Source organism: Anneissia japonica, unplaced genomic scaffold, assembly GCF_011630105.1.
Source record: "Anneissia japonica isolate Jap-2015-1 unplaced genomic scaffold, ASM1163010v1 scaffold287754_len4335492_cov202, whole genome shotgun sequence".
Taxonomy (NCBI): Eukaryota; Metazoa; Echinodermata; class Crinoidea; order Comatulida; family Comatulidae; genus Anneissia; species Anneissia japonica.
In genome coordinates this window covers 194,024-205,960 of record NW_022705543.1, presented here as the reverse complement: position 1 = coordinate 205,960, position 11,937 = coordinate 194,024, and the positions used below count along the sequence as shown (strand labels likewise).

General features: G+C 34.5%; 2 protein-coding genes across 5 annotated transcripts; one reads left to right on the top strand and one right to left on the bottom strand.

The window, feature by feature from the left end:
* Positions 1 to 53: 53 nt before the first annotated feature.
* LOC117105638 lies at positions 54 to 7,076 on the bottom strand. Of its 2 annotated transcripts, none has more exons than XM_033246827.1 (6): positions 6,888 to 7,076; positions 5,190 to 5,266; positions 4,266 to 4,319; positions 3,786 to 3,948; positions 2,940 to 3,625; positions 54 to 2,118 (listed from the first exon to the last, which is right to left on the bottom strand). In XM_033246827.1, exons 1-6 carry the CDS (start codon positions 6,943 to 6,945, stop codon positions 2,035 to 2,037), a joined length of 1,122 nt encoding a protein of 373 aa, XP_033102718.1. In that variant the 5' UTR covers positions 6,946 to 7,076; the 3' UTR covers positions 54 to 2,034. The 2 variants fall into 2 exon arrangements, with proteins under 2 accessions (XP_033102718.1, XP_033102719.1); XM_033246828.1 differs by lacking the exon at positions 6,888 to 7,076 and adding an exon at positions 5,811 to 5,853.
* Positions 7,077 to 7,267: 191 nt separating this feature from the next.
* Positions 7,268 to 11,300, top strand: LOC117105639 (barrier-to-autointegration factor-like). 3 transcript variants are annotated; one of them, XM_033246831.1, is made up of 3 exons: positions 7,268 to 7,416; positions 9,320 to 9,477; positions 10,378 to 11,300. In XM_033246831.1, exons 2-3 carry the CDS (start codon positions 9,352 to 9,354, stop codon positions 10,522 to 10,524), a joined length of 273 nt encoding a protein of 90 aa, XP_033102722.1. In that variant the 5' UTR covers positions 7,268 to 7,416; positions 9,320 to 9,351; the 3' UTR covers positions 10,525 to 11,300. The 3 variants fall into 3 exon arrangements, with proteins under 3 accessions (XP_033102722.1, XP_033102721.1, XP_033102720.1); XM_033246830.1 differs by having other exon boundaries at positions 7,335 to 7,490; XM_033246829.1 differs by having other exon boundaries at positions 7,338 to 7,494.
* The last annotated feature ends 637 nt before the right edge of the window (positions 11,301 to 11,937 follow it).

Sequence of the window (11,937 nt, the reverse complement as noted above, 5' to 3'; positions counted from 1 at the left end):
AAATTAACATGTTACATTCAACTGAATATTTAATGAACAAAACAGGAAAACAATACTGAATAGAATAATTTACTCTTTAAAATTAAGACTATATCTAAATGCACACATAACATTTCAGGCAAATAAAATTCTATTAAAAATAATATGTGCATTAACAATTAGTATTCTATATAACAAGTGTCCTAAAATTAAATTCATTCTTGGTATTTAAATTGATTATAGCTAATGCTAGGCTGTACAATTGAAATGCTATTTAGACCCATCTAGAAGTACCTTTTCTTAAAAATTTACTAACCACAAACAGATCCCCTTCCCACAATGGTTTGCCCTGGTCGGGAAATATCTGGCACTGCCTTAATAATTGTGTGTTTTAAACATCTTGTGTCTGAGAACACTCTTTCATTGGATATTGATTATGATGAACTTGCCCAGTTTTAAAATAATAAGACCTATAATACAATCTTTCTGACCAGCTATTAATTCAAAGTTTAAAGGTTTATGGCTTAATTACAAACATATTGGATAACACAAAACATTCATTCAACTTCTGTAATATTTCTTCATAATGACAAAACAGTAGATATTTAAATTTTCAAATTAATGTTTCTTTTTACTGTAATGCATAATGTCATACATAAAAATAATTTACAGATACACTAAATAAAAAATTCTCTATCCATTGAAACAGCTCAATAAAAGCGAATACTAGTTCGCGAGGAAATAGAATCACTTGCGGACATACTGTACATTGTGCCGTCAACCAAATTTTTTCATTACATTGGCAAACAAAAAATTTACAGTACTGTATTTTATTTCTAAATTTAATCATGAAAAACAAAAGTCACCTTGTATTTTAATGTAGGCCTGGTTTTGCCATAAAAAACAATCACTTGTAGGTTTACAGTGTCAGACTGGATTAGCTCCTCCACACAGCAGTCAAATAAAAGAAACAAATGTACCATCAAAATTGTAGCCATTGATATCTCGTCATATTCACTTCAGTGGCATATCTAGGAGGTACGCGGGGAACATTTTCCCAGTTTCCCCCCACAGGAATAATAGTTCGAAGCCAAAAAATTACACCAAAGCAGCTAAAAATCACCTCATATCACCTTGTGTAGTTTGCCTGCTAGCTCCCCCAACTTTCATTGAAACCTCTCCTACGCGCTTCCCTCTCCCCAATTTAAAGACCACTAGATATGCCACTCACTCACATTTCTATATTTGTTGGTTCTTTATGTACAGGTGAAAATCCATGCTGCTTTCAATAATAATACAAAGTTAAATTTATAAAATATTAGTGCATAATTTGATCAAAAATCTCTATGCACTTAGAAAAGTGTATTAGAAACATTTGAATAAAGCATTCTGTTAGTGTCCCTCTGAGTCAGGCCCTGTGTCTGGCCTTGAATATTTCTCTCAGTAGTAAATTACATTGTACAGGTTACTGCAATGATATATTGAGAGATTATTAAGTACTGCTATGGCAGAAGATATTAAGAGATGTACAGTATGGCCATGTATTCAATTTTAAAATGCAAATAAATAAGTAAAATGTTCTTTTCTAGAAGAAAAATATATAATCCATTATGTGCAGCTGTTTCGTGCAATGTATTAGTTCTCATTTCATATAAAATTTACCTTGAGCATTTTTTTTTATTATTGATAATTTAGCACAATCATTAGTCACAACATAGGACAGTACTGCACTTCTAAAAAATAAATTGGCATCTCTTCCATTATTATCTTATAATTGCAAACATGAATCCACAGTGGAGCTATTTTTAATATCTCAATACCCAATATACATCATAATTATTTGCTTTGAGCATTCATCCATAATCTTCAATTTCGCTTTCCTTTCGAATGATGACCTCCCTCTATAGTCATTAATCCTCCTTTACACCCTGAGGCATCACTATTAAAACATTCTGAAATTTCAGAAGAACAGTATCTCATAAGGATCCACAATCCATTAAACATTAAGTTAATGCAGCTTGATATTCGGTTATGTCGAGTTCTACGACTTTACAGCTAGCTTTCAATAGTTAACTCATGCATCTCAACATCTTCAAATTCAGCACTCATCATTGCTTCCCAATTCACCGAATCTTTCTTCTGCAAGGAAAAAAAAACAACATAAATAGAAATATAAAAATCAAATTATAATTGTGGAGAACAGTTGGCACAGCTGTTTGGGCTTTCAACCTTTGGAGTATCTCTAAGAATCTCTTTGTCTTTGTGCAAGGCAAAAAATCCCTTCCAGGAGATCTGGTTAAATGAGTTTTTTTTAACATATTTAATTTTAATTTTGCTGCCACATTGTGACACCGATTGGCAATGACATGACTGTGAGACAACTGATAATATAGTAGTAAAGATATGCAAATATTATAAATTTACAAGAGAGTGTTACTTTCCAGATTCTTGCTTGCTTTGCAAGAGTGTGGGAGGCATCCCGACATCCGGGAGACTTGGGACCCCTGCACTTTGTATTCACCCTGGCATATAAGAGGGAGCCTGGAAGGATCCAATAGTAAGTGTCGATTCTAGCTGGTTATAGAGTAGTGGCTCCCCAAGTAGCAGTTGATGTTTTCCATAGGTGTATGATCCAATGACCAGGCAAATATGTGACATGCCTAAATATGGTCATAATGACATCACATCATGACCATTTATAGGCACATCATGACTATATATGGGCATACAACAGTTTTTTGTCAAAGATAATTTGATAGTACTCCTGTCCACACTATCAAATTTTCTTTGACAAAAAACTGATGTATGCCCATATATAGTCATGATGTGCCTATAAATGGTCATGATGTGATGTCATCATGACCATATTTAGGCATGTCACCGTGAAGCACACTGAGGCAGAATATTGGTACATGAGAGTGGATTATCATTATATCATTGTTATTAGCAACAATACTTACAAGCTTTGATTTTGGCCTCTTTATTTTCTTTGGCTGTTGATTGTGGTCAGACAGTCGATTAGTATCATTATCCAATGGCCGTTTCTTCCTCGGCCTGCTTGCCATTGATCCTAATAAGGATGAAGCATCTACTGAACTACGTTGGAATGACGGTTCCTTAGATGTACACTCGAATGAAGAGGATACATTTGATGTTGGAGAAACTCTGTTTACTGGAGAGATCAACAGAGGTTCTGGAGAAATTATGTTTTCGAACCCAAAGCAGGAATCGTCTAATTGTAGCTTGCTGCTTTTAACTGAAGCCGGAGTTGATGTGTCTGAGGCACTTAATTGGGGCAAGAAACAAATAGATGTACTTTTTCCAGGCGGAGTTACGTAGAAACCGCTATCCCCAGGCTGAGATTGTGCACTAGTTGACATTGCTAGACCCTCATATTCCATGGATAGCTGTGAAAAGGAGACCGATCGTTTCCCAGACTTTGATTTTGTTGTAGCTTCACTGGATGTTGGATTACTTGTATCTGAAGTCTGTGACTGAATTGTTGACTCTGTGTTACTACCCGTCGACTGTCCAAAGACTTTTTTTCTCTGTGTTTTCCCTCGATTTTTTGTTACTCCTGATTGTGTCTTTTTGGATTCTGTTTCAGTTTGCGTATTCTGTTTCCCTTTTGTGTTCTTTCGTTGGACTTAAAACATCAAATAGAAATCACATTAGATAATGACAATTATCTAATTGAAAACAATGCATTTGTTACTTGACTCTGACATTTTTAACTACCACCATATAACAGTTATGAAATTTTAACAAAATTTAAAAAATCAATATAAATTAATACAATTTCTCACCTGGTTTCTTATGACCTTTTTTGTTGGTCTTTTTCGTTTGTGAGTGAACTTTTTTTGAATTAGTTTCCATTTCTGATGCCGAGTTTTGATTTCCAGACACACGACAGTCACTTTCCATATCTGTTGTGCTATATTCCAAGTCTGCATCATATGGATCAAATGGCTGAAATTTCAAGAGACAATATAAACACTATTTAAAGTCCAGGGATGTAGTTATGGTGGACAGAGCCACCCAGACTTGAAGTTTCCCACCCAATCTAATTTCATGGCCCTCCACCCACTCTTACCAATGTTATCACCCACCCACCTTTAAAATGTCAATCACCCACTCTATAGTTTTCTACAGCTACTACCCTGAAGGTCTGAACACACTATCAAGTGTTTTGTGTGGTTTTTTTTCCCATATAAGGGCATCATGATGTCATATCACACCCATATACGGAAATCACAAATCATGATGATGTGAACAGAGATACTCACTTTTGCTTTCTTTCGATTATTTTCCTTCTCATTTTCTGTATCTGTGCTTGATTTCTAAACAGAAAAAAATGTATAAACAAATAGAGGATAAGTAAAATACTTGCAAACTGAATCCATATGCATTTTCATTTACATTAAAGCTTGGTTTCCCTACAATCGCTCACCCTATTGGCGACAGTCGCCGACAGTCGTTGGGGAGATTTAACCTGGTTCAACCTTCCCAAAAACTATTGGCGACTATCGCCGATATGGTGAGCAATTGTATGGAAACCAAGCTTAACCTTTTAAACTGCACCTTTTTAAATTTACTGTAAATAATATTTGGTGGTAGACAATTTAAAAAAAAAATTTTTTGTAATGTACATTTTTACGTTCCGGAGTGTAATTTGCAATTGTTTTAATAATGAAATTTGAATTTGGTCTTTATCTTTCATATTATCGTAATTACAACTATAAGTGATTTAAGGGTTTTATTTTTTCGTTGCTGGTCATTCTCTTCGGCGTTTGGCGGCAGCCATGCTGTAGAGGCCAAGTCTTGTGACAGATCGATCTGGGTGGTATATCAGTCATAAACTGGTCAAGTTCTCAACCCCCAAAATCTCATCCCAAGTTAGTCCAAGAAGCCTATGTTACAATATATATTCGAGAAATTACCACCACGCTTTACAATCTGACCAACATTTTCATATATTTTGAATGCACCCATAACCGATACCTCAATGATTTACCCAACTTGGCAACTTTACGTGGGCTTTACGTCGCTATATAGCCTATGTTTATGGTACTTCCCTAGGCCTACGTCGTAACCATAATTGACAATGGTATAGGCTAGGTCACTTAATATTAAGTTGCTTCTTTATTCTGTCAGTCATTTTGGTACTTATGGCATTGATTGGTAGTATGAATGCGAGTCATTATACTTACCAGCAAGTATTTGCTTGCTAGTCTACTCACTATCTCTTGTGCTGAACATGAATCCATTTCTTCATTTGATGACGAGCCTAAATATTTCAACAATGGCATAGATCAAATAAATTATTTATTTTACAGTAAACCTTCTTAAACATCATTCAATAAAATATTAATAATATATGTGTACAGTATTGATATTACTATTATTTCATTATTATTATTATCATTATTAGTATTATTATTATTCATTACTATTATTATTATTATGAAATACCATTACTACATTGGGACCCTAGTTAGCATAGCTAGAAAAGTAAGACTTGGCCTAGCCCCTACATAATTAAGCCATATAATATTCTTAATCTTATTCTGTTTTTAGCAAGATACAGGTTAGGAATGTCATGAAACTAATTTTTTCCGATTTTCACAAAGTGAGTGAATTTACTGCCGAACGTTTTGGTTGTCAAAAACATGCATTTATTTCTGAGAAACTATTTATTTTGTTCTGAAACCAGTTTATTTTGTTAGTTATATTTATTCATCCAGGGTGTAGTATAGTTAATTTGAACACCGAAACCTAGTTTCTGATCGAAAATTTTAGATGTGTTGAGAAGGGAAAATCCCCAAATCTACCTGTTTGTGTGGTGCAGGTTGATGTCATGCATGTCTGGTCTTGCTGCAATCACATATAGCGACACACATGTACACAATCACGATTTTATGTTTTGTTAATTGAATCCAAGTTTATATTACTCTGAAACCAATTTAATTGTGTCAATTGATATATTTATACCGTATTTCTACTTCAATGGAATTACGTCACCATCACTAAATGAAGAGCCAGAATGTGTGTGACGTAATCTTTCAAGATTAGCATTACAGATCACCCACGATGAGCGGTGAAACGCGAACGGTGTACTGAGTAATTAGAACATTAAAAAGTACAATATGGTACTTAGTACTGTCATCGATAAATAGGCATATGGTTCCACTCAGTAAAAGTCATGTCATCTACAGGTATCTACACATCATTCATAGCCACTACAAGAACTGAATTCTGTACCAAACTCTTGGCATGTGCCACTAGACCTTTACTTAAATTCTTCACTTGGCAAAGAATCTAAGCAAGGCCTAGCTAGGCCTTGCTTGTATTGTTGGATTCCTTGTTTGGCGGCAGCCCTGCTGTAGAGGCCAAGTCTTGTGACAGATCGATCTGGGTGGTATATCAGTCATAAACTGGTCAAGTTCTCAACCCCCAAAATCTCATCCCAAGTTAGTCCAAGAAGCCTATGTTACAATATATATTCGAGAAATTACCACCACGCTTTACAATCTGACCAACATTTTCATATATTTTGAATGCACCCATAACCGATACCTCAATGATTTACCCAACTTGGCAACTTTACGTGGGCTTTACGTCGCTATATAGCCTAGCCTATGTTTATGGTACTTCCCTAGGCCTACGTCGTAACCATAATTGACAATGGTATAGGCTAGCCTAGGCCCTAGGCCTAGCTCCTAGGGCTTGGACTGTAGTCAACAACGTAGGCCAGGCCTAGGTAGTACTAAGTAGGTAGTACTAGTAGGCCTAGGCCTAGGCCTAGTAGTAGTAGTAGTAGTAGTAGCAAGCATGATGCCTACATACAACAAAAGGCCAATAATAAAAAGTGTTAGGTACTTTAGCATATTAAAAGTAGTGTAACTTGCCTTTAAGATGTTTTTGTCTCGATCTAAGTGCAGCTCGCGTACGTTGTTTTGGTGGCATAATATATGCTTTTTGTATCGCATTGACTGTCTGTAACCAAAACCAAACCGAGGCTAGCCTAGGCTATAAAGTGAGTGGAGAGCTGAGTGGTGTAAGAAATGTCCAGTCGTTTCAAATGCGCGCCATTAACGAATGCATTGTGGGGTTATTTGCCAGAAAAGTAGTGTGGCATCGTCACTAAACATTCAGTTTCGTGTTGAGAGCATTTATTTGTTTACTTATTGACCCACCACTCTCTTATAAATATAATATTATCAGTATTATACAATATAAAGTACAAATACAAGTAGTGCATTGAAGTTTGTCTGATTGTGATAGACTAGAGAAAGAATTTCAGAATTGAGACAATTTTAATGAACATAACTGACAACTTCGAAAAACCGGGAAATCCCCTATAGCAAAATATAGCAGTTTTGAGAAATTGGGAGAGGAGACGTACAATTGATTCCAGAAAAAATTTAGTTCAACTTGGTAAAAATCACTTATTGACACTTTAATCTACCTGATAATATTTTTTATCATATTCTCCTGTTAACTGTTTTTGTGTAGGTAATGTTTGATGTATATTTTAATGTTTTCAGAAGCCAAATTGGCTTCTCCTAAGAGGGCCAGCCTAGCTAGGCCTAGTAGTAGTAGACAGAAAAGCCTTGGCCAGACTCTGGCCACGGTGTTTCACCGCTGCCGCAGTATGGAAGGCCGATGTACGCACTAGTGGTTTATTTATGAAGGTTGGAATGTAATTTTTAAAGATTGCTGTATTTTTAAATAGTTTTTTGTGTCTATTTTAGTAGGAGAATATGAATTTTAATATTAATTTTGCCCTTTTACGATGCTTGACTAGCTAGGCTAGGCTATACAATACAATAATACTTTTTTGTATTTTTTTTCATGTATAAATATATGTTTTTTTTATGATTGTTATTTTCAGAAATTTCAATTACAATTTTTGAATATATAGTGTTTTTAATGATATTGTAAAACAATATCTGTTTTCTTCTGGCAGTTCCAGGAAGGAAGTGAAAAGTGAAGTGTACAGTACATATATTTATCAATTTCTGAATTATGCATATAATGCCTATTCGTGTTGTTACGGTGTTGATTTAATTATTAAATAAAATATACTTTTATATCTGAATTTTTAGATATACTATACAATAAAGTTACTGTTACACAGCGATACACCTTCACTGCCATCGCATTTACGCCTAAAAATACCGTTTCTTTTTTATTCTTTTTATAGTTACTGTAGGTAATGTATTTATAAAGTTTATTAAACTATATTTTACTATATTTCCATTTATTTGTTAATTTTTTGGACCAGGTTCTAGTTTTGCCAAAATAATTGATAGCCCTTATACAGTATATCAGCTATTGACTAAATTGTTCTAGTTTTAATGTATTTCTTGCTAGTCCAGCCCTAAAATACTCAAGTCCCAGACCTAGGACAACCACCTTTTTACAGCTCTGTTTTATATACATGATTTAGATATGAAGATGACAAAAATAATTTATTGACTATACTCTGGAAATTTTGTGTAGTTTCTGTAAAAAAAGGGAAAAAACATCAAGTAATGCTGTGATATGATAGTAATAATAAACTTTAATACTAATACAAATAATTGTTAATAAACTAATGTTACAGTATGTAAGTTTTGTGTTTAAAACTAGATACTGCTTAGCTACCTTGTTCCAGATTCGTGGTCGCATTATCGATGCTCCATACACCACAACCAAAATACAAAAACACTGCTTTGATTTTCCGCGCAGATTTAGGTTTACTTTAAAAGCCAATTCGTAGTTTAAACTGCGCATGCCCATATCAAGGTCAATTAGTATAAACAAACACACAACCTCAACATAGGTTTATATCGATTGACCTTGAATATGGGCATGCGCAGTTCAAACTAACAATTGGCTTATTGTACTAGGATTTCCATAGAATCATTTTAAGTTTCTTGAGGAGGTAGGTACATACTCTGACATAATATAAAAATGACAAAGTGCTAATCTATCTATTCATTTATAGTTTAGAATCGCTTTTGACCAATATATTTTCACACTGTTGAGTATTGCCATTTTATATTCAGGAAGAGCTAAAGCAAAACATTCGCTTTGCCTAAATTTTCCTGGAAGTCAAAATGCAGTCCTAAGATGACTTTAAGAAAGAACAAGTTTATAACATCAACAGTATTTGTGATGCAATTGACTGAAAATACTGGGGTTTCCAGGTTTTTAATTGATACTGTACTGCAGCTAACCAACTTATTTTGACCTAGAACAAAGTTCAGTATATTATCTGTTAACAACACCCTGCAAAATTGCATTATTGCATCAGAATTTGTGTTAACCATTGAACATTAATAAATGTTTTCAGGGTTTCTTTTGTCAAGAAATTGAATCATCCAAATGGCAAGCACATCAAAGAAGCACAGAGAGTTTACTGGTGAACCCATGGGTGATAAACCTGTTACTGACCTAGCTGGAATAGGGGCTACACTAGGTGGACGATTAGAGGCAGCTGGTTTTAATAAGGTACTGTACAGTATATGTTATAAGTTTTTAATATTTTTTTTTTTATTCAGCCACTAGCACAACAAAATGTCTTACAATGATAATAATACAGTAATGTACATTTAAATAGCAAAGCTAACTATCTTCATTGTTTCGCTCCTCCCAAAATTTCAATGAACCCCTTGGTAGATATTGTTTTGTGTGCAGATTCATGCAAAATTACTAGAGTACTTAACGTTGATGTGGAGTTACGAGAGAACTTTGCATCTTTTGGTAAAAAAGAAAAGCTGCAATCACTTTGGATGCACACCTGTTTGATCTTCTGATCAGTTCTATTCAGGTACACATCAACCCCTGTTCAGCATCTGGATGAGACCACAGTGACAGGGGCTGCAAGATGGACCAGTATACCCGGATAACCCCCCCCCCCCCAGTACTGGGTTCTTTATAGTGCACATGAGCCAATTCAGTACACTAGGCATACGATTTGTATTACTTATCTGAGACTTTTTCCAACTCCGGAGCCATAGGCGAGCATGCTGTTCCAACTAGCGCCAATATTATGGCTGTAGGTTGCCGCACCCCTGCCTTGTTAATACTGTATTATTAAATCTATTTTTTCGGTTGCCCTATTTAAATCCAGAATTATTATTATTATTATATAATTTATGTGTAAAGCGCATAGGAGCTAATTGCAGTACTGTATGCACTATATAATAAATATACCATTATTATTATTGCTACTAACCGCTCGGCCATTCGACTTGCCTGATCGGTAAGCCTTCTGATCAGAAAATTTTGATACAGTGTGAATTCACCTTTAATCATGTCTACTGAATGGTATAGGCCTATGTTATGTTACAGACACACAAACTGACTGTTAATGTTCAGTGTTATCTTCACATTCTTGTTTCATTTCAGGCTTACGTTGTACTTGGGCAGTTCTTAATCTTACAAAAGCAAGAAGAGCTGTTTACTGACTGGTTGAAGGATACAGTGCAAGCCAACAAGAAACAAGCTGGTGATTGTTACTTGTGTCTGAAAGAATGGTGTGATTCATTTCTTTGAGATGTTACAATGACCATTTTTGATCGTGTGGGCAAGCTGGGTCATATTTTTATGGGACTGCTTTTATTAGCACAAAAATAAAATCAGCATTTAGAATCATAATTGTAAATTATTAACGCTTTTTATCAACCAGTTGATTGACACCAGTATGAGATGATATATTTAAGATCAATATGTAATAACTGTAACTGTAGTACCTGTAATAAATAACTGCACCTCCACTGCTCATAAAAATATCACATTTGGCTTACCAATAGTAAAGAACAATTAACTTTATCCTAGTGAAATATGGTGTATAAAAAAATTTGTCAATCGAAATTCTGATTTTGTACTGTAATACTGTACTGTGATTATAATGTACATATTGTAGGCTTATTGTAGAAAGAATTCCTAAATTGTGTAAAATAGACTACCCTTGTCTAGATTTCAGGAACTTACTTCAAGAGAAGCTGTAGTTCACACTTTATTTTTTTGCTTCATACTAAGGCTCACTTGATTTTGCCATTTTGGAGGTTTTTTTTACTGTTGACCTTTGTCACATTCAGTTTTGAAAGTGTAGACAAAAATCGTTTTTTTTTTATTGATTATCTTCTAATCTATATTTTTAAATATTTTGCTAGAAATAAATAAACCTGCATGTTTATGAATGCAATAGTTAGTTCTGCTCTTACCAAACAATTCCTGAAAGTACAGTAATTGCTCGTTCAGACTTTGTTGTTACGTAATACAAATTTAAATGGAAATAAAATAATTACCTTTGTGATAAAAATCAAAAAGCTATGATTTATGTCATTCATTTTTTAGAACAGTTCCTAACACTTTAGAGCCTCATTTGGGATAAACGTTTATGTCTACTTCGTGAATACTTACCTGGATAAAGAAAAAAAAGATCGAAAAAGAATGAGGAAGTTGCATGGTTGCGGGGCGCGATTATTTTTTCCGTACGAAACATTTACATGAAACTCCACTCGGGCCGTCTCGGCTGAATCGACCCGAAAATCTCATTGCAGAATTCAGGAGGTCAAAAGGTCATCAACAGATGAACGTCTACAAAACAACTCTGAGAGAACGTCGCTGTCTAATTTTTAAAAATACATTGATGTTACTATGTTAATACCAATGGGTCGTTTAAAATGACATATAATATTTGATTAAGCTGCACGAGTAATGAAAAGTGTTATTTTAACTTGAGTTACATACTATGACAATTTTAATTTTTTAGTTAGGCCTTGGTTTTGCATAATTACCTACGCCTACTAAGACACTTATTGGGAAAAGCACAAAGAGTAAGGAAATGCGCGTTTTTCTTCATCAAATGAAAAAGGGTGACAGTTATTTTCAAATTAAGAGAAGAGCTGAGAATAGGCAGCTCTAAAATACTGGATGCCATAAGACCTGCCAAAATGGCAAAAC

What these genes read in the sequence shown, in the direction of transcription:
- LOC117105638 (XM_033246827.1), bottom strand. Translation starts at nt 6,945, where the DNA reads ATGCCACCAAAACAACGTACGCGAGCTGCACTTAGATCGAGACAAAAA. An exon ending in GAGACAAAAACATCTTAAAG is followed by an intron (nt 5,267 to 6,887) that starts GCAAGTTACACT and finishes TGAAATATTTAG; the next exon opens with GCTCGTCATCAAATGAAGAA. An exon ending in AGAGGCCAAAATCAAAGCTT is followed by an intron (nt 2,119 to 2,939) that starts GTAAGTATTGTT and finishes TTTTCCTTGCAG; the next exon opens with AAGAAAGATTCGGTGAATTG.
- LOC117105639 (XM_033246831.1), top strand. Translation starts at nt 9,352, where the DNA reads ATGGCAAGCACATCAAAGAAGCACAGAGAGTTTACTGGTGAACCCATG. An exon ending in AGGCAGCTGGTTTTAATAAG is followed by an intron (nt 9,478 to 10,377) that starts GTACTGTACAGT and finishes GTTTCATTTCAG; the next exon opens with GCTTACGTTGTACTTGGGCA.